The sequence below is a fragment of the Engraulis encrasicolus genome, chromosome 20 (assembly GCF_034702125.1).
Source record: "Engraulis encrasicolus isolate BLACKSEA-1 chromosome 20, IST_EnEncr_1.0, whole genome shotgun sequence".
Taxonomy (NCBI): Eukaryota; Metazoa; Chordata; class Actinopteri; order Clupeiformes; family Engraulidae; genus Engraulis; species Engraulis encrasicolus.
The window spans coordinates 25,930,758-25,953,783 of record NC_085876.1 but is presented as its reverse complement, the minus strand read 5'-3'; the positions used below and the strand labels follow the sequence as shown (position 1 = coordinate 25,953,783).

Genomic DNA, 23,026 nt, shown 5'->3' with positions numbered 1-23,026 from the left:
ACGAATATGAAATAGAAACTACACATATGTACATCAGTGATTGACTTTAACTTTTTCACTCACCGGTTTTATCCCCCAGTCACTAGCTATTCAGCTATTCTACTGGCCACAAAATTGTTTTTTTTTTTTTTAACTAGCCAAATAGGCTAGTGACACTGAAATTATTACTAGCCACAGCCAAGTTTTACTAGCATTTGGCTGGGTGGCAGGTGCCAATGTCAAGCCCTGGTGTACATAAGTCTCTTTTCCATAGGGTTCCGCTCTGGTGCGGGCTTTATAAATATTCATGAGAGTCGGCGGGGGGCTAACGGTACTGGTTTGGCCCGCGTTTCCATCTAGCAGAGTTCGGTACAGTAGCCTAGGTACAGTTGAGCAGTCGCAGTCGCCCTGAGTGGGCACGTGAGTAATGACCAGGCTTTCACACCATGGTAAATAACACAGGAAAATGAGTCCTCCTCCTCCAAATGATACCAGTTACTCATTACCCATTAGTCTTGTGATTGTAGGCAATTGGATATTGAGGTTGGACTGTATTTTAGCCGTGGTAACTGTATAGCCTACTATAATTCCCTCCGTTGCATATTGCCAAAGTGCATTTGCAATTCAGAAGCAAATAGGCTACTTGGATAGCAGACATTCCGTCATCCAAAACTACTTTCGGTGAGATGTTTACCATAGCCTACTTTCACAGCGTGAACACTTCTAATGCGCTCTGTCCTCTTGTTGATGTTTACCATACTTTCACAGCGTGCACACTTATAATGCGCTCTGTCCTCTTGTCGGCATATTCAGTTGCATATTGGTCGCCCCGTTTCCCTTCTGTTGCAGCGCATCCAATTGAGTTATCAAACTACTTCCAATCCATTGCAGTTTTCATGCTCTGTTGCCATACTTATTAAAAGCATAAAGACAGTCGTGATTTGTAGAGGCTCGCGAATGAGGAAGCAATCCGTAAACCACACGGCCAGAAAAAAAATACCTAAAGTTTATTAACACAGAACAAAAGCAACCTGTCCTACGGAGACCTCGCGTATGAAAAGATGTGCAATGAAAAGGAATGAATTTAATGCTAGCCAACAGATTAGTGTGCATTGTGAATACTTTTTTAGCATGGTGCGTGTTCATAGCCTACTGTATTTCTCCCGTGAAAGCGCGAGGAGGCGTGGAGCTTCATGAAAAAAGCAAAAATTTTTGTTTGTTTTTCAATCGGTCGATAAATGCCAGCAGCACAAAAATAATTCCTTGACAACTCCTTGGCCAGACTGAAGTTACTTAGAGAACATGATAATTGCTTGACCAATTTCCTAGTCTACTGTAAAAACTGCCGACAGAAAAGCGATGTTGATTTTTAAAGTGCGTGGGTGGGGATAGGTGTTTGCACATGCCGGTAAATCCTAACACAGGCAACATGTAGCCTAGTGGAACTCAGCTCTGCACGCCTCAAACCACGTCTTTCGCGATTCTGTAATCGCCCCTGTTTGAGCCCTGTTTGAGCTGATGATGGGTGTGTATGGGTGGAGTTAATGCAAAAAGAAAACGAAACCACGCCCCAGCAGTGCGCAGCCCCGTTCTAACAGGGCTAGTCGAAAAGGGGCTATAGAGAGTTGGCTTTGACTTTGACTAAGGGCTGACCAATGTGTTGTCTTTCTTCCTCCCTCAGCGGGTCTTTCTGTGGGATCTGGACGAGACCATCATCATCTTCCACTCTTTGCTCACCGGCACCTTTGCACAGAAGTTCGGCAAGGTCTGCCGCAACCCACACAACATCCACAAGAAATATGCCTGTATTATTCCCTAACATGGGAACACGTTTTGTGCAGCCAGAAAATGTAGTGTAGTATGCTTATTATTGCACTGGCTTAATACTTTCCTTTGAGAATGGATGTGCATTAATTCTGTGTGTGAAAATGAATTTGTACAAGAATAGTGATCTATTCATACAAGTCATACACTGGAAAAGGATGAATCTCTCGGCTTGGAAGGCATTTTCACAGTGTTGTATACCAGGGGAAAGATAAATACCATCGGTTTGATTTTTTATGCTCTATGGAATATCATAAGTGATAAAACTGTTGCTGGCTGCTTTGCTTTGGTGATTCCCTGACGTCCTTTCTTGGTTGTGTTCTTCCTGGTCCTCCTCCTCCACCTCATATCCTCACCTCTTCTTCCACCTCATGCACCTCCTCAACTCCACCTCCTCCTCATCCTTCCCTTCACCTCCTCCTCCTCCATCTCCCCCTCCTCCTCTTCCTCCTCCTCCACCTCCTCACCTCTACCTCTTCCTCACGTCCACCTCCTCCTCGTCCTTCCATTCTCCTCCTCCACCTCTTCCACCTCCACCTCCTCCTCGTCCTTCCCTTCTCCTCCTCCTCCTCTTCCTCTTCCTCCACCTCTTCCACCTCCACCTCCACCTCTACCTCCTCCTCCACCTGAGCAGGATCCCACCACTGTGCTCAACCTGGGCCTTCAAATGGAGGAGCTGATCTTCGAGCTGGCAGACACCCATCTGTTCTTCAATGACCTCGAGGTAATCCACTCATTCATGTACTGATGCACCGTACACTTTAGAGCTGGGCAATATGACGATATACTGTATATCGTTATCGTGATATAAAAGTGTATATCGTGCCCTTTCTCCTCTATCGTTTATATCGTGATAAACTAATTTGATCAATTTTATACAATGTTATATCATTTAATTACATTTCATCAAGTTCATGTTTGCTCGAAGTTCATGTAACTGTGAAAATAAGAATAAAAAGATTCATTTTAAAGAAATGTGGCTTTGTGACACCAAAAATAAAGAGAAAATAAAGAGAATAACTGAAAACATATGTAATTATATATCGTGATATATATCGTTATCGTGATATAAAGTAATCCATATCGTGAGATTTTTTTTTCCCCATATCGCCCAGCTCTAGTACGCTTTATACACTATTGCCTTTGGCGTTGGTACTCTGCAATGCCCAGCAACGCAGCAAGGCTGGTGTTTCTAATAAGAGTCTTAAGACCTTAATCTGGTGTTCTTCTCCTATGGATAGGAGTGCGACCAGGTTCATGTGGAGGATGTGGCTTCTGACGACAATGGCCAAGACCTCAGGTACATTTCACGCAGGCTGTCTAATTCCTAAATGGACACTTAATCCCCCATGCATTCACAGTTTTAACGCTGATCCAAACATACACATGTGCGTACGTTGGTAATGTCCTCTGATTTAAAGAAACACTATGCAACTTTTTCATAGTCATGAAATGGCTTGGAACTCAGGGTTTTGCTTGACTGACCCGATATGGCGAAAATGGGAATATTTCCAACACCATCTGGTGGTTCTGCTCCGAAACAGCACTTGCAGTTTTGCCTGGAGGCGCCGCGCCCTTTGTTGTTGTGGAATTTGTGGCCACTAGGGGCGTCTAGATGTCTATGGTGTATGAGTGGAACGAATGAGAGACCCATTCATCCCCTTCGTTTGCTAACTAAGCAGCAGCAGCTCGCTGAAAGCTGGCTACTTGCTAGCTGATTGTAAAATATCAAGCTGGCATGCAGCGAAAACAACGAATGGGACTGCAAATAAATCACAAGCTAATTGAGATGAAAGGTTTGGACAGGCAAATAAATCGCTTATGTGAACATTGGAAAAGGGCTTCAAACGGAGAGAACCGAACGCCAAAAGAGCAAATATGTGGATTGTATCACTCATTCACTGCACTGGGATATATGCATTAGTATTCTCAAAGTCCACGCCACCTCGTTTTAGTTTACAAAGCTACACAAATGTATACGAGTTGAAATCTGATGGCGCACATTTTACTTGATGTCAAAGTACACAATCAGTCGAGCGAGGCTAAAAATGGTGTTGCCGATCAAGAGGAAACAAAACGTGATCTCTAGCCGGCTTATGGGTGTCCACTTTCACTTTCAACACCACATGATAAAAACGCGTCTTGTCACCTCGACTTGGAAATCAAATCTTTATTATTACAACAAAATAAGCAATAGCCTTTTGTCTCCTCGTTCTCCTAATGTACAGGTACTATATAGTTACTGGAAATGTGAAATAAAGACAGGGATATCTGCCGGGAACAAGTGGATCAAATAATAGTATCCATCTGAAGGAAGTGCAAACGTGATTGCAGTTGTGTGAAGTGAATAGACGAAGCAGCGAACTCATAAGCAAGGGGGAGAATCGCTGACAAAGCCCCTTAGAAGTGGAGAGAGCTGAATGCAAGGAAGGGAATATGGCTAATTACAGAAGACGAAGAAATTTAATTCGCACATAATCTCGAAGCCAATGTCTGTCTAATTTAGTTCAATGCACATTTTCGGCAGAACCACTAGAGGCCGCCATAAAGTTGTTTACATCGGTGTGTTTATGTCAAAGTTGCATTGGATATCTTTAAGTCATTGATGCCTGATGTTGCGTTGCACAACATTGGCCCTGGCACCTGGAGCTTCATTACACAACATTCAGTCTCATGAGATTTGAGACAACTTTATTAAAAATCTGTTTGTTTGAGATGAATGAACACATTCTAATGAAAGATTAGGGTCTTAGTATTTAAATGCAACTCGGTGCATATTTGTATGTGCTTCAGAAGCTGAGATATTTAGGTTTTTATAGGCTGAGGGCAGCTTTTCTTAAAAAGGGCTCAGGCATTCTGCACCCTTTTTTGCAGGTGCCTTAGGCGTCAATGGGTTAAGACCCTTTGGACACAAATGTCTGCAACTGATCACTGAGGTTGGGAGGAAGGATGAGGTTGAACACCAATATGCTGCTTACTGTACATGCGCGTTGGTTGGTCATGTCTTCTTGTCTAAGACCCATTGATGAAGTTTATCACCATATGCAGCTAATGCATTTTTTTAATATACAGTATGTGTGCTTATTTTGGACTCAAGCGTGAAGTCAGACCTTTCTCTCAAAATACAGTATTAGAGCACTTTCAATATATACATTTTGTTTTTCACTCATTTGCAGAGGCAACAAATGCACTGTTTCAAGTTTTCCTCTCAAATTTGGCCTGTGCCTTGAGAAATAGTTTTTAGAACATAACTACTCAGCTACGTCATTGCATATTAAGTCTTAGCCTGCTTACCATATCCCTCAAATTCAACAGATACCTCTTTGAAGTAGAATTTGTGTAAAGCACAATGGCCATGGGCCTACTGTATACTGAAAATGAGAATTCTTTCAGGCTCTTCTATATAATTATTAGGGCTGGGACTCGATTACATTTTTAATCGAATTAATCTATAGGCTTTGAAATTAATTAATCGAATTAATCGCATTTCAATCACATTTAAATATCTGACTTGAGAACAGTGGAAAAAAAATAATTCCACATGGATTTTGAATAATTACAATAAATAAGCTTAATCTAAATATATTATTAATTTTTAAAAGAAGAGAGAACTCTTCTCAATTTCAGCAGGCTGTTCACCATCAAGCGTAATACTGCCCTCCACTGGTCTAATCCAGAACTATATAGCTATGTTATACTCCCAATAATTTTTTTCAATCGCATTAATTAATGAATCAAATCGTGTGATTAATTAATCGAAATGAGTGCATTAATGTCCCAGCCATAATAATTAACCTCTTAGCTTAACCTGGCTTGCTCCTGAAGCAGCTTCTTAGTATACCTCTCATGTACCCAACCCAACTCTCCTGTCTCTGTTTGACTGTTTACTCCCTGTGTCCCCTCAGCAACTACAGCTTTTCCACTGACGGCTTCACGGGGCCCAGTGGTGGAGGGGGCTCGGGCCCCACGGCGGCCGTGCAGGGCGGCGTGGAGTGGATGCGCAAGCTGGCCTTCCGCTACCGCCGCCTCAAGGAGATCTACAACGCCTACAAGGGCAACGCTGGAGGTGAGTGCAGGGCAGTCATACAGGGGGGTAAAGTGTGACTGAGTCACCAGGGCCCACACACACAGTCTGATGTATGTAGATATATGGCTGTGGGGGTCCATATATGGTTGTGTGTCCACAAATCATGTTGGAAAATGATAATAGATCATTTAAGTTCAGATGCTGAAAAAAACAAGGTTTTGATGTGCAACCTGATTAAATTGTTCTCCCCGAGCTCCCGACGCTGTCGAAGTTTAGGGCTCCAAATATTTATGGAGGTCTCTGAATTTATTGGAATTAAACAAATACAATTTAAATGTATTATTATAGATGCCCTAAGTTTTACATCATCTTTTTTTAATACACTACTCCTAGTGCAGTGTTTTTTAACCACTGTGCCGGGGAACACTAGTGTAACGTGAGAGATCATCTGGTATACCATGGAAAATTATGAAGGACTGTACATTGTTAACATAAACTATAGGGTTTTTTTTTCAGTTAACATTTACAATTGGTGGTGTGCCTTGGCATTTTTGTCCTCGAAAAAGGTGTGCCTTGGCTTAACCCTATACTGCACGGTGTTGCCATATGGCAACATACCATTCTTTTGGCATTTCCTGGTATTTAAATATAAATAATAGACACTGATTGGTTTTCATATTGAAGCTGTGGCCTTGTTTTATCCAATTATGTGATTTGTTGGCATCACATGACACCACACACTGCCCCAGGCTCGCTCTTTCCCTCACTGTACATGAGTTTGTCTCCTTGACAGATTGCTCTGCCATTGGCCAAGATATTTCACACTTTTTGCAATATTTACAAAATTTTAAAAAATATTGGGATGATCTATAGTTAGTCATGATCTGTTTTCACCATTTGTTTTGTTTTCAACTAAAATTATTTCCTTTTTATGTTGAAAAATAGGTATGTTGCCATACGGCAACATTGTGCGGTAATGGAACAAGACGGTCAATAGGGAAAGTGTATTGATACAAATACCCAATTCTAATTGATTGATTAATTGATTTATTTATTGATTGAATGATTGATAACTGATAATATTTATAATTAGTGCAAATGGCAGTCTGTAATGCACATTATACAATAGTTAGATCCGGTCAATTTATTTTGCGATATCTGATTGGATGAGACGCGTTCTACTGGCATTCTACGCGTCGGTAAGGAGGATGATGTCTAGGTGGACATCATCCTCGGAGACTCATCACACCTAATAATCACTCCGCCGTGGATAGAATGTAACCAGGGCCGCGCATTTTGAACTCGCCATCATTCTATCTCATAGTCTACTGCGGAGAAAGTGAATGTAACCAGGGCCGCGTAGTTTGAACTCACCATCATTCTATTCCATTGTTCTATGCTGGACTAAGTTGGGCGCACGCACGCCCGCATGACAGAGAGCGTAGGCTATCCCAGTTGGTAGCTGGATTCTGGCAGAGAGGAAAGAAGTTATCTGATTCTAGTGCAGTTGTCTGGGCAGTTGGCAGACCTCTGCGGCCGCTATTTCGTAGTCTTTTGAAGGCAATCTAACATGTAGCCTACTTTAAATATTAAGATAGTTTCAAACGGGGGATATGCGAGACAACGGACACTTTTTTTGACAGAGACAGAAAGGCTATGTCAGTCTACTGCAGTGTATGAGAACCGCTATAATCGGATCTCATTTGTGCTGCGGGAGAGGGAATGACGAGGAAGAGATGCTCTTAAAAATATAGCCTAGGCTATCAGCAATTGCCGTCCACCACGTGCAAATTAGTAGGCTACAAAGTGGGCATCTGGAAGCAAGATACCGTGTGCCATGCGATTTAAAATCATGGCCGCTTGGAACTGGAATGAGTTGCCTTTTCGTTTAGGAGGGAAAACGCGAACCCCTTTCTCGGGTTCGCACCCACATCAGACGTTTGCATGAGAAAGTGTTTCAGCAACAAAGTTGTAGCCTGCAGTAGCCTAAACTTAAGCAGACATCGGGGTATCATAGGCCTACAAGGGATTGATTTGTGCGGTTGTGCGTGTGAGAACAGCGCTCGGATCTCATGCGGCACTGGAGAGGAAAGGACGAGGGGGGTGTCTTTACGCAGCTAGCAGCAAGTTTGCGGTCCACAAAAATGTGAAAATCAATATCGGCTGAAAAAGGCTTATAAAATAGGCATCTAACTAAAATGTTGAAGTTGCACAGTGTTTTCATTTATCATGCATCATTTTAGTAAGCGAAGCCCAGTGGCAGTCCTCACAGAAATGCACTTCACAACGTTTCATGGAACTAAGCGCGCTGGCGCTGTCAGCTTGTCAGCTCGTCATTGCATAGCAACCATACAATCAATTCGGAACTACTTTGCTTAGCGGAGCAGGTAAACAAAGTATGATTAAGGTAACTAATAAACACGAATTCGAACATTTATTCTGGTATTTTGTTGGCAAATGAACTATTGTATAAAAGCAATATGACCCTCGTGGTCGGGATGATGTGCACTGACATCCTCCCTGGTGTGATTGGCGACGGCACTCAGCCTTCGGCTTCGTGCCTATGGCCGAACCACACCAGGGAGGATGTCAGTGCACATCATCCCACCCACTCGGGTCATATTGCTTAATTAAAAATGTTATAATAGGTGTACAGAACTGTTTTATGAGCTTTCACTCTGAGTACATGCAGAAAAGCGAACAAGGCCTATGCAGCCTCCCCAGACTGCCAGAGGTATACCACAAAAATCCCCAAACCCCAGATTAGAGCATAAAGCTACGGTCATCTTGACCATTTTAAGCCTCCAAAATGTTTTGACTTAATTTGTCTGTTATAAATAGGCTAATTAGCACACAACGTTTGTGCAAATCTGTCAACCCGATCAAAAATTATTGTACAAAGTCAACCATTTTGAAAGTCAGCCATTTTAAAAGCATAATCTCCACATTTCAAACAGCTCATAAACCAATTATATTATTAACACACAAGATTTACTGCAAATCCAAGCACCCATTGAAAAGTTGTGGCGTAAACAAAAGGTAGGCCGTCTCGAAAGATTGCCAACTTCAAAGTCAGCCATCTTGAAAGTCAGCTATCTTGAAAACACTAGCCTCACAAGTTTACATGGCTTATTTACTCATTATAGAGTGTTATCACACAAGGTTTAGTGTAAATCCAAGCATCCATTCAAAAGTTATGACAAATAAACTGTCGGTTATGTTGAAAGATGCCTGGCCCGCAAATCGGCCATCTTGAATGTCGGCCATCTTGAAAGTGTTGGCTTCCGAAATTAAATCAGTTCATATACATATCATAGACAGTTACCATACACATTTCTGTGCAAATCTATGCACAGATATTGTGTTAATACCTAATATATTCAATGGTGGTTGGTCAACGTAATACCACTGAAATACTGTTTTTCGGGGATATAATAAACAGTATTCACTTGTTCTCTCAATGACAAAAATGTGTTAAATAACTCCCTTGAACTTGTGGGTAAACTTTCAATGTTTTTCTGAGATAAAAACAATTACATTTCTATAAAATAATCCATAATGTTGTATGACCCTTGTTTGGTCTTGGAGCAAAAATGTACACTGGATCCTTTCCGTAACTGCACAATGTTGCCATATGGCAACAAACCTAAAAGTACCCCCCCAAAAAACTTTTTTTTGAAAAAAATTGCAAATATGTCTTAAGAAGTTCATTTTATGTGACAAAAACCACAGCAAGATTTTTTTCCATGATGGGATAATAATGCGTGCAGTATAGGGTTGGCTTAAAAAGGGTTGAAAACCACTGGACTTGTGTTACAACAGCACCCTCTTCTGTGTGGCTGAGGAACTGCAGTGCCGTACCTAGTGAGCTTCATTCCCATTCGTTCACTTAGCCATGGATTAAGTTGCTTTCAATCCTGACTATTATTTGCCTGGTTGTGTGTGTGTGTGTGGGTGGTTGTGTTACATATTGTATTATTATATTGCGTGTGTGTGTCTGCATGTGTGTGCTTGGCAGCCTCCAGAGCTGGTGTGTGACTGTGTGTTTGTGTATTTGAAAGCGCCTTGAGTCAACGGTGATATTTTGCTACTTACCTTAGATACATTTTTTTCAATATTCTATCTGTTTTTTTAAGAAGGATACCGTTTTTGATATTCTTAACACATTGGGTACCGACGACGTGATAATGCGTTTTTCACGCCCATGCGTTGTATACCAAAACGTAAAAATACGTTTTTGCATTTAAATATCATATTTTGAATCTACACCCTTCAATGGACAATATATGTGATTTTGGTAGCTCTGTGATGGACATAAATGACAACATTTGCAGTCCAAAGTTGTTTGATTGTTATGATGTTTGAGTGTTATGATTTGGATATTTTAATTTAACTTACCAAGATGTCTGGATGCCAACCCATGTCGCCTATGGCGCTGCCTGCATTGATTTCCCTAGTACGGTCACTGTAGCATGTGTTGTCTCTGACTTCACGCAATAGGTAAACCCATTGTATATCCCAGGAGTATCTTGAACTTTCTGGACTTGCTAGACCTTTACCAGATCCTTGGATCTAAATGGCACCCGATATGTGATTGCAGTAATGCGCTCCGATTTGGACGTTTGATCGCCAAAAAGATAAGTTTCTGTGTCTTCCTGTATGTGAGAAGCCAGAAGCTAGCATGGCTACATATCATGATTCCCTGATTGTCGCTCCCAACGCAGGACGCTCCCCTGTCGGCTCGCTCCCACTAGCCAGACTATCGATCCGGGTGGGACTACACGTCCAGGAGTGATAGAAACACCTGGGACTACACGTCCGGGAGCGATCTCAGTTGGGAGTGTCCATCTGCCACCGCATATGATTCGGATCGGATGGGCTAGGCTACATCTAAGCATCATATCATTTGGATTTGTTGTCAATGTTGGGCTATTATTTCGGGAGTCATCGGGAGCTATTTTAGCAAATGTCTCACCCTCTGCATGTGTGCAAAGAGTTTGTGTTCAGTCCACGTGAAAAACGGGGATTTCAAAGGGCATCGATTGCTGGTGTCGTAGTGTGACAGAGCAGGAGGTGTGCTGCCGTATTCGTGAATCGTGCTATGTTGTTGTTTCCCTAGTAGCCCACGATCGGTAGCGTGTATTGTGTCTGACTTCACGCAATAGGTAAACACAGAGACCATTGTATATCGTGCCAGGAGTATCTTGAACTTTCTGGGCTTGCTACCTAGACCTTTACCAGCTCCTTGGATCAAAATGGCACCCGAATTGTAATTGGAGTAATGCGCTCCGATTTAGAAGTTTGATCGCCAACCAGATAAGTTTATTTGATTATTCACCCCTATGTTGAACTGTCTTCCTGTATGTGAAAAGCCAGAAGCTAGCATAGATGGCTACATATGGATCGGATGGGCTACATCTAAGCATCATATCATTGGGATTTGTTGTCAATGTTGGGCTATTATTTCGGGAGTCATCGGGAACTATTTTAGCAAATGTCCGACCTTCTGCATGTGTGCAAAGAGCTTGTGTTCAGTCTGTGTGAAAAACGTGGATTTCGAAGGGCATTGATTGCCGGTGTCGTAGTGGTTTAGAGCAGGAGGCGTGTCTTGACGTGCAGGAAGATGTGTGTCAGAGCTAACCTTGCACCAAATTGTGATTAAAACCAACTCATCCCCTTTCAAACTCGTCACATTCTGAAGAAGCGCACCCTTCACAAAAACCTCAATATCTCCGATTGTAGCTGAATTCCATGGATACCCACTTCGGTTTAGCGTGGGTTTACTCAGCAATAAAAGCTCGTAGAGACACACAGCTTTCACCTGCTAAGAGGGCAGCGTCTCCACTTTCAAACGAGTCATAACATATTTCAGTGGCCCTATCACATAATAAGCTGTGAGTCTACAAAAAAACGTAAAAAAGGGCTTAGAACGCTGGTATTCTACGACATAATTCCGTGAGCACCGCCGGTATTCAATGTGTTAATAAGGTCCCACCTTTAAAGTTTTTGAACTTTTTAGAATGCATTTAATCTTCTTATTTATATGGTTGTTAGTTTTGTAAATGTGATATGATGTTTTTTTCCATCTGTATTGGCCATGATATAGCCATAGCTGCTGAAATTGCAATAAATGTAATCAATCAATAAATCAACCAATATTGTATCTTTCCTGTGTTGTCAGGTCTGCTGAGCCCGATGAAGAGGGATCTGCTCCTGAGGCTGAGGACAGAGATTGAGACGGTGACAGACTCCTGGCTCAGCATCGCCCTCAAGTCCCTGCTCCTCATCCAGTCCAGGTGGGAAACCCTGTAGTTTAGTGTTATTATTTACCCAGCATACCTCAGGGCTGAGAAATGAATGGCCTTGAGTGAGACATTGACGTGTGTTTACTCCATTGGGAAACTGAACAGCTGGACTGCCTCCCAACACACACAGACACACAGACACACAGACACACAGACACACAGACACACAGACACAGACACAGACACAGACACAGACACAGACACAGACACAGACACACAGACACAGACACAGACACACAGACACAGACACACACAGACACAGACACAGACACAGACAGACAGACACACACACAGACACACACACACACACACACACACACACACACACACACACACACAGCCATGCACTCCATTCCTCCCTATGATCCATGTGTCATATTGTGTATATTCTGAGCTGCTACTTTTGGCACGGAGGGGGATGAGTCATCAGTTGCTGGAGTCCAAGGGGTTTCCCCTTCATTCCCCCTCTGTAGTTCCCCATTGGAATGGACACCACTGTGTGCAGCCAGAGTATTGTAAAGAGCCAAACTAAGTCATTCAAAAAACATCTCATTCTTTTTTGTCTGGGTTTAAACAAGCGATAGTTATACTATTGTTGTACTATTGTTATAGTATAACAATATTTGAAAGATGTATAACAATATCATCTAATAGTCAAATTATTGCCTAAAATTACAAGCACACAACACTCTTTCTGATTGCACGCTGCACTATGACATTTAACTTAACTACACATCGGAAACACCGCTAGTCCCTCAAGACTATTCCGAAATAGAAACTGATTAGAGACAACAGCCTAATGATGTCCGATTATAATGTTGTCACCACATAATCTAATCTGACTGTTTCCAATAGGTACGGCAGTAAGTCCTTCATTGTGTTGCAGTGTGTATTAAAGGGGCTCCAGGTAGGATGAAAAGTTTAATTAATGACGGTCCCGAGTCAGCCTATGCTTATGCAAGTCATTAGTAAGTGAACGATGGCTTACCGCGACCACTTCCACGGTCCACTGTCAGAAAACTCCACATGCAACTTTGACAGCTTCGGACCGAACGAGTGTCATGAGAAACACTTTTCATTTGAAACATCGCTTTACATACCGTATTCAGATTTGCATCAACTGCTGGCATTCCGTGATGAAAAAACAGTCTCACCCCGAGTTCATTTGAACAGCATTTTTTTCATTACAGTGTAGATTTTGAGACAGGCATGCCTCGGACACTGCTTCAATGACGTCATCCTACCTAGTGCCTCTTTAATGTCTGTGTTGCATATGTGTCCTGTGTCCACAGGGGTAGGTGCATGAATGTGCTGGTCACCACTACACAGCTAGTTCCTGCACTAGCGAAGGTCCTACTCTATGGCCTTGGGGAGGTCTTTCCCATTGAAAACATCTACAGCGCTACGAAAATAGGTACGACATAAGTGCATTGTGTTACTGTTAGCTGATAATTTGATAAAATAGGGACTCGATAGATTAAAAAGGCACATAAGAGCCTTGTTCTTTTAAGTCCTTGAATAAAACAAACATAACTTTAAAAACATCACTACATTGAACTGATTTGTGCCGTGGGCTTTTGGAAAATGCCACACCAAAATGGTGTCAGCACTGGCTTCCATGGTTTTCAAATACAATTTATTTCCTTCGGGATTAATAAAGCAATGTGGGCTCTGTATTATTGATTAGGACCTCTTTTATGAGTCTCTTTGGATATAAAAAGTGTCTGTTAACTATAACATAATGTGACACATTTTTATAATACTCTTTTCTGTACTTTCCAGGGAAGGAGAGCTGTTTCGAGCGCATCGTGTCCCGTTTTGGGAAGAAGGTTACGTACGTTGTGATTGGAGACGGCCGCGACGAAGAGTTTGCAGCCAAACAGGTATGGCCAGAGACATTCTAACATGAGAATAAAAACGCTTAAGAAAGCGTCCATAGAAATGAACGGGGGTCAATTCTTAAAGTGTAACTTGCAGGTTAAACACCACTAAATCTCATTTTAAGAACCTCAATACATAAATTTAGATGTGATATATGTCAAAATACCGAATTATTGCATAAACAACATTTTCCGAAAACCTTGTCAAAAATAACTGCGGCTTCTTTTAAACAAACATTTAGAATCCGACGTAGATAGAGGGAGTCGCCGCGTTCTACAGACATACTAAGCACCGCAGAGAATAGGCCAGATTATAATATTGTAACACCTTTCCAGACCTATAGGCTCAATTCCAACAAGTTAAATGGCCTTAAACAGTGGCAGTATCCACCAGATACCGTCTGAACCATTTTATTATTTAAAATAATAATATTTTTTGTAGGTTCCCTCCATGTCAATGCGCTGCAGCAGCGCCATGAGGGTGTGCCAGACCGTTATTAGGCTACCGTAGGCCTATTTCCTCGATTTGTAGCCGGCCTCGTTTTGTAACCGGTGCGCTTTAAATTACTCATTTTGCACAACGTGTTAAAGTTTAAAAAAATCGGAACGTGTGTAGGCTAGGCGATGCCTACTTTAATAGCCTAAATTGTAACCTAACATTTAAATGCCTCCTCTCCAAGCGGCACAATCGAAACTGTGGTGCTTGCAAGTTTGCCTGGTAGCCTATCCAACAAGACAAGCCATGTGACATTAAACATAGCCGTCGTCTTGCGAAGAGTTGGACGAGTTGGCATGTGTATGAGAGAGAGAGAGAGAGAGAGAGAGAGAGAGAGAGAGAGAGAGAGAGAGAGAGAGAGAGAGAGAGACGTGCTTCCCGAAAGCGCTTTGCAGAAAGGGAAAGGTGATGTCTCCAAATATTAGGCCTACACAAAATACCTCTTAGTAAAGTAGACATAAGTGAAGTATTTTGCTTAATAGCAAAGCCGACTCGATTGGTTCATATTGCTCAGAATAGACCTCATACCGAAGTCCACGTTTTAATGGAGTTGCATGCGCGAGGTTGCAACTGTTGCGACTGTGCTAGATCACGCCGAACAGGTGCTTATACTGGAGGCTCTTGCGCAAACAGTTAAGTCACTGCATACCCGCCAATGATGAAGCAGGTTTCTTTATTAGTTTTAAGAAAACAGCCTTCCCGGCGCACAGGGTGCAGCCATTTTAAAAAACTGGTGCCATCTCTGACTGGCCAAGATGAAATCGTATGCACGCTTAGCCTACATCGCATATGAGATGATTATGAGATGACATTGCATTTCCCACCACTATCTCGAGACATTGTCTTAGACGTTGACGGGCAGCGGGAGACATGCATCCACATCTCCCAAACTCAACGACGAGTGCTGCCAGTGCACATTTCGCCCCTAGCACCACACACGTGGACAGCTCGCAATGCAAAAATAGGTAGGCTATAGGTAATATTTGTGCTGGCATTTTTGTTTCAGTTTTGTAACGAGGATTATAGCCTCTGAAGACTTGATTTCTTCTAGCCTACGGGAATACTTTTTTAGTTTGGTATAATTACGGACAATGCAAATAACTGTTTTTTGTGACATGCGGACATTTTTGGAGGGAATATAATCGAAAGTCCCGCCGCCTGGTTTATTGTTTTGTGACGTGCATGTGGATGAGCTTTATTGAAGTTTCATGTAGGCTAATAGGCCTAGGCCTAATGAGCAGTGAACTGAAATTGAATATAGGCTATATGCCATTTTTACAACATGGCATTTTTCTCGGGTGCTATGAGTATTGTTTTGCACCGAGTAGGAAACGTTTGACGCCATGCCACTCACAGTGAGTGACCATATTATTTCTCATCATTGTCGGCAAAGGGTAGGGCCTTCAACCATAGCCTATTATATAGTTTGGTCTTTTTGTAGCCTGTAAACCAACCCCCTCGTGAAACTGTAACGCGCTTCACATAGGAGTAGTGCCGCGGTTTCAGCACCATGGACAGAGGGCGCAAGTCCATTTAGGCGGCAGGCATGTCGTTATACTCCACGGCAAATGCCGTTTTTGGGAAAAAAAAATATTAAAGTAGTCGCTATTTCTAAGTAGCCTATGTAATGGTCTACTTTGAGACTATTTTAGATTTGCCTATGAAATGCATCTCTCATGTGAAAGCAAAGGAGAGATAGGCCTAGATATCGCCCCCCTGTTTATACTCGCAAATTACGCATGGCCACAGACAGCGCGGATACCCAGAACAGTTTCATATTCTAGATAAACCGATAGACCCGCTGATCTGTCTTTTTTAATACACAATGCACAAACACAGTAATAGACCATTTTCAATAGCCCACATACAATATAACTGTCCACTTTTCCCAGCCTCTCTACTAGAACCAAAATGGTTGGTAAGCCTACATCCACAAGCGAGAGCTGAGCCAGAACTTTAGTTGGACTCCCTCTATCTACGTCATAGAGGCTCTGCCAGTGAGGAGCCCAATACTTCAGAAGTAGCTGTAAAATGATACATTTTCATAAAAATATTGCAGTTTGGCTTTGTTATAGACTGTGAATTTCACATATATGTTTCAAAACACCTCTCCTGACAACATCCAGTATATATTTAGTTATAAATTTAACCTAAACGTTACCCTTTAAAGGCAATGTAGTGTCTACATCTCCCACCTTTACGGTTACAAGAGCCTATTGGCCGCTGAGCTGCGCTGTCATTGATCCAATCATCTCGCGTAAGCTCTGACGACTGCTCAAACCTAATCGGTATGCCTTCCCAATCTATGCTGCTGGTGGGTGGAGTCCGCGCCACTTGATCCTACAGGCCACGAAGCAGAACATATTGTCGTGAAGTCCTGTGCATCAGCAGTTCAAAATTAGCTGTGAAGAAAATTATGTTTTACAGCGTCATTTTCATACACTCGTACGGTCAATCGGATCCTAGATAGCCATTTTAATTTGGTTTCCATCGCGATTCCAACCACGTGATTTGTGTATCGCCAAGTTGTCCCACAGTGTAACCTGTGTTTTGCCATTCATTTTGATATGGCCTGGTCTTTCTAATTTGAAATAGCTGTCCGAGTCATCGCCAAGATGGCCGCCAAGTGTAGGGACTTGTAGAGAAGGACTTTGAAATGGTGCTCTGCTGCCCACCCCAGCACACTCATTTTGGGGATTTTGAACAGGACTGGTTGCGCATGCCGACGCTGTTGCCGTGAAAGGCAGAGAAGAACACACAGGCTCACACAGACCTCAGTCATCTCGCTGCTGTTCCGCCATGCTCTAGTCTGAATCTGGCCTTAGGCGTCACTGAGTCAGTTGTCTACGTTTACAACACTTGAGTTTGCACATTGGGGATTCTAAATTGCTCGTAAGTTCCTCTCACTTGCTCGTTTTACTACTATTATTGCAATTTGTCAGATTTCTGTTCCTCTTCTGTGGCGCCTTATGTTCTGCACTGTCACTGTTGGGACTGTCCCCCTTCATCGCAGCAAGGATGCAAATGTCTGTGTTGCAAATATAGCAAATTCACACAACTAACTAAAATTGCAGCAAAACTGTTAACCGACACAGAGTTGTGTATTAATTCAATGCCGTTTGCAAGACCACACATACACAAAGGCTGGATGATAATCATGAATAGCTCATTGGCATTACCGGCCGTAACAAGAAGTACACTATGTACCGGCAAATGAACTTCTCCTGTCTTTAATTTTCTCAATATCGTAACCTGTATTACTGGTATTGTTATTACTGCATTCTTCCAATGCAACTTAATTATATTGTTCAGGCTCTATGCATTAACATCACAGCTTTGATGTTACGTAATAGGCAAACTTGAGGAAATACATAAGAGACATGTGCAGTCACCATTTTCCACTTCCCCGTTCGTCAGTGTTTGAATAACATTTTTGTTATCTGCGATTTCACGACTACTACTAGACGCCCTGTCACGAGGGGGGGCACTCATTTCTATCACGTTGGGGCCCCTCCATGCCATGAGGCGTTGGCCTGTGGTCACATTGCTGTATGCCTCTCACAGGATGCGGCATGTCACTTACTGCGAGGCCCCTGGCGCTGTCTGATGGCTGCCTGAATGCACGGCTACTAGCGGTAGATGCCTCTTACAGGATGTAGCCCGTCAGTCTTCATGTCAGTCAGGCGCCTCGTGCTGCGCGGTGGTTCCCCTGGCAGTGCTTTCTCATGATGACCCCCATCTGCTTCTCATGTGCTGAAGTGATAAACCACACACACACACACACACACACACACACACACACACACACACACACACACACACACACACACACACACACACACACACACACACACACACACACACACACACACACACACACACACAGAGAGAGAGAGGTCCACCACAAGCACACAAAGCACATGGGTCAGGGGCCCCACGGGTCATGGAATTTCTGGAATATCATGGAATTTCATAAAAGTTTTTCCAGTCATGGGATTTTACCATTTTGCATGCACAGTCATGGAATATCATGGCATTTTCTTTTACAGTTTCTTTACTTTCTGGAAAATTAGGGAATTTCAGTAAGGTCTGACATGTATTAATATTTGATGTGTATTTAATACACTGAGCGCCCAGTGCTGACCAGTAATGACCTGGTGTGTGTTTCTGTGTTTTCTGTTCTCAGCACAACATGCCTTTCTGGCGCGTGTCTGCGCACGGAGACCTGGTGTCCCTACATCAGGCCCTGGAGCTGGACTTCCTGTAGACCACGCAACGGCACACATGCGCGCACACACACACACGGACACACACACACACACACACACGTATGGACCCATCTGGACGGACAGACCCATGCACACACACAGCAGCCTAGTATTGTCAGATGTTGGGGAGGTGTTCATATTGTATTCGTCTATATGCCCTGTCTCTTAGCTCGCTCTCTCTCTCTCTCTCTCTCTCTCACACTCACACACTCACACACTCACACAAACTCACACACACACACACACACACACACACACACACACGTAGAGACAGACACGCGCACAGAACAGGCACCCCTCTACACATAGACAGCTGCCACTTTGGATTGGAATGGAAAGTTTGAATGCTTGTTTAGATGCCATTGGGAACCAAACTGGAGCACTGGGTGACTGGATGGAATAGCGTTGGAAGCCGGCCCCCTCCCTCACTCCTTTTTTCTGTATCATCCCTCTTTTTGGCAGCTATCTCTCTTTCTCCCCCCCCTTCCTGCTAGACGACTGCCCCTCTGGGCTCCCCCCCCCCCCAGTATGAAGGTTGGAGAACATGGTAGGGCAGGGCAGGGCAGGGCATTGCATCATCTCCTCTCACACTCTCGGCCAGATCCTGTGTACCCCCCATATCCACACCCCACCCACCCCTTCTGCCCTACAGCACACGCACGCACGCACGCACGCACGCACGCACACACACACACACACACACACACACACACACACACACACACACACACACACGCACTAAGGGCCGGTGGAGTTGTCGCTTCAGCTGTTTGTTTTTACCAAAGGATTGACCAAAGGTCTGCACTGGCATGGGGATGCTCTCATTATTCTCTTTTTTTATTGTTTTTTTTGTGTGTTTTTGTTTTTTCCTGTTATAATTCTTATTATTTTGTCTGTAGTAGTCAGTCACTACCACACATGGGAAATAATTAAGAAATCCTGGCAGTTTTTCTGTATCAAACATCATTCCAGTAACGGAAAAAAAATAGGAATAGCGAAATACGAATATCTGAATAGTTTTCAAAGTTTTGCAACAGCCGTTACTTATATGGGTTGTGTTCAAGGGCTGTATTTCTCCTTTGGGGAGAGCAATATTCCCTCATTGCCCAAATTCCCCCCAGACGGACACACGCACACACACGGACACACACACACAAATCCCCCATTGTTTTGACACAAATTAGCTGTGGTGCTCTGTCTTACCTTAACTTACCTGACCTTTAGAACACATGTACGCCCTCTTGCTATTGACAAGGCAGAGAACAATCAAAAGAGCTCCGAAAATGAAAGTGAAGTGAGATGTACAGTGCAGACAAGACAACGCCTCGACGGATTCCTTGAAAAGGGCCTGTCTGAGGGGAATTGACTGTCGTTTAAAAAGGCTTCACCGTGCGGGAATGCAACCATTTTTGCATAATTGTGTTTGAGGAAGGAAGCCGTGAATGAACGTCCTACCTTCTTTTGTTTTCTTTTGTTTAGCATTTCCCGTTTTGCTTGTCAGCTACTCATGGGGAAGAGATGGGGTTTTAAAGGTTGTGGTGAGCATCTGAAGAGAGAAATGTTGATGGAGGAGTTCCCTTGCCTGGATGTGTTGGCTCTGTTCAAGTGGCTTTCTGTTAGAACGGTTACCACTTCCATTGATTGAACTGATATGGGCAGCTTACCGAACCACTTACTTGGGAAGCGCCCTCACATAAAAGAAAAGGGGAAGTGTGGTGTTTTCTGTGGCTTATCATTACATGTTTGGGAGAAGACAAGCAGGAGAGACATCAATCAGATAGTGCAATATGTTTTCTGGTCAATTGTAGAGGTCGTTTTCCATTTCAAAGTGACTTTTATTTGTGATGTTTTTTTTAATCTTCTTCTTTTGTATGTGTGTGGTTGTGAGAGAGCTGCCGATTGAAAACGGAGGTGGGGAGCCCTCAACACTGAGAGATTATGACTGAACAATTTCTGAGCCTGAAGTCGTTGCATTTTTATTGTTAGTAACATGCAGCTTGACAATTAAGAATGTGTACTGTTATTGTTTTTGTTGTTTACTGGGTGTTTGTCTGTAAATATTTATACCGTGCCTTTTCGAACCCATATCTTACGTATGATGTGCAAGACCTTAAAAGGGATATTGAGAACCATGTTAACCTGTTTTACTTGTAGTGTATGATTTTGATTTGAAGTGTTTTTTTTTTTTTTGCTTTCTTTGTTGTATGCCTTTTATACCATGTATATTCTATGTATTGAAACATTTCCTTTCTAGTCTGTAATGACTTTTTTTATTTATCCCTGAACAACCCTGAGCAGTCATCTTTCCCCCCCCCCCCCCAAAGAGGTTGCTTGTACCTCGCACCCACAGACACGTCAACCAAAAAACACAGACACGTCAACCAAACCACGCACGCACACGCGCACGCGCACACACACACGCACACACACACAAAAATCCATCCTGCTGATTAAGTTATATTGTGCCCCACATGTCATGTTTTCATCATAACTTGCAGCAAAGACGTCATGACAGCTCTGCATTAGCTTGAAGGAGGTGACGGCATCTTGTTGTGTTTTGGTGAGAAGCAGCAAGCCATCCTTGCATTGCACAGACAATCACTAACGGTACTGGAGGATACTGCTGCTGCTGCTGCTGACCAAGAGCGTGATTACAGTCAACGGCAACACTTCATGTGGTGCTTAATACCTTCTCTTGTAGCGACTTCAAGACAAGACACCCCACAAACCCCCAACCATGGTGAACTGATCATGTACCCCGAAATAATGATGAAGACAAATGAAATGCCAGAACAACTTGACTCTTGTCAGTAATAATCCATATTTGGACTTTGACATTCGTATAATAGGCCTATTTAACTGAATCGACGGTTTTAGGTTTGAGGTTAAGTTTACTGCAAAAGACTTACTGCGAAAAACCTTGGTAAATAAAACGAATGGTATTGTCTGGATATGTAGGTGTTCAGAGCATTGAAGATTCTCTACACCTGGCTGGCTACCTATGTGATACACAACCTGCAACCTCTTAGAAACACACATTCAAACCAAAAACGTCAGAGTCGAGTCACCCCTCTCTCTGAAGGGTCAGAAGCAGCTTTGGGAGGTCATATTTGTGTCACCGGAAAAGAAATGTGACACAAAAGTACCCAGCTTGCCTTTTAGGAAGGTCTGTGCCTTTTTCATTTTGTGAATCCTATTCTACAATGAGAACACCACCTGAGGCATTATGAAGGCACATACACATCAGCTGTGTGGGAATGAAGAATTCCTCAATCATTGTGTACCGTAAAAACTCGAAACACTTTTCCAGAAGCCTCTCTTGGCTTTACTTGTGTGTGGTTTTTTTTCCCTCCCTGTCTGATTGGACCGACATACTGTTCAAAGGTCAACAGGGGTCTCTTGTGTACTTGTAAATTAAAAAAAAAGGTTAAAATGATCATGTGTGATGTTTGTGTATTGTAGCAGAGTTCTTTTTTTTCTTTCTATTTATCATCCTTAGTTTGAAACTAAGTGCTTGGTTAGGTTCGCACTATGGGGTACACACATATCCTATGGATGCATTTTCCTAAACTTCAAAAATAAAAAAATAAATAAAAATAAAAACATTATTATACTGAAAATTAAAATACAGTTGGTATTGCACTGCCTTTGAGGTGGTATTGTCAACAACAACTATGTTGGAAATTAATCAAAACCGTATTCTATGAATAGCACATTCAATGATGTGATTGAAATAATGCAAGCCAGTTCAGTGTGCATTGCAATGAAGTTTGTTGGTACCTTCGAAACTGCTTCACCAGACATGCACCTACGGAGAAGCATGTGTGGAGAATAGACTATAAGGGTGCAAATAAACATAGAAAAGGGGACAGGACTTTTTCAAACAAGACAACATTACTTCCAACCTGATCAGACAGGGGAACTGCAGTAACTTGCCTCCAAAAATGAGTGCTGCACTAGTTTCACCTACTGTCTGAAAAATATTTTCAATTAGAATCACATGACTGATATGAGATTTTCCTTTCTTGCCTATGGAAATCAGAATTCAAATGGCCACAATGATCCATTCTTCTACAACATTCATTTTCATGTACTTAGTTTATTTTTTCGGTCTATGGGCATTCAAACTCAACCAAAATGCTCACAGACAGGGCCGCTGACAGCTTTGGCTGGGCTCAGGACAAAATCATCCCCACCCACCCACTTTAAGAAATGAGGACCCAATTCAGGGCCCCCTCTCATCCTTG

The 23,026-nt window shown here is 42.7% G+C and overlaps 1 protein-coding gene across 3 annotated transcripts in view; it reads left to right on the top strand.

Moving 5' to 3' along the window:
- eya3 (EYA transcriptional coactivator and phosphatase 3) overlaps positions 1 to 19,403 on the top strand; it is a 36,802-nt gene extending 17,399 nt beyond the window's left edge. For all 3 annotated transcript variants that reach the window (XM_063185679.1, XM_063185677.1, XM_063185678.1), the window contains 8 exons: positions 1,661 to 1,744; positions 2,438 to 2,527; positions 3,045 to 3,103; positions 5,709 to 5,869; positions 12,012 to 12,126; positions 13,428 to 13,549; positions 13,918 to 14,018; positions 18,698 to 19,403. In XM_063185679.1, the coding sequence (XP_063041749.1) occupies positions 1,661 to 1,744; positions 2,438 to 2,527; positions 3,045 to 3,103; positions 5,709 to 5,869; positions 12,012 to 12,126; positions 13,428 to 13,549; positions 13,918 to 14,018; positions 18,698 to 18,778 (813 nt within the window). In that variant the 3' untranslated portion in view covers positions 18,779 to 19,403. The remainder of the gene's footprint in view (positions 1 to 1,660; positions 1,745 to 2,437; positions 2,528 to 3,044; positions 3,104 to 5,708; positions 5,870 to 12,011; positions 12,127 to 13,427; positions 13,550 to 13,917; positions 14,019 to 18,697) is intronic.
- The last annotated feature ends 3,623 nt before the right edge of the window (positions 19,404 to 23,026 follow it).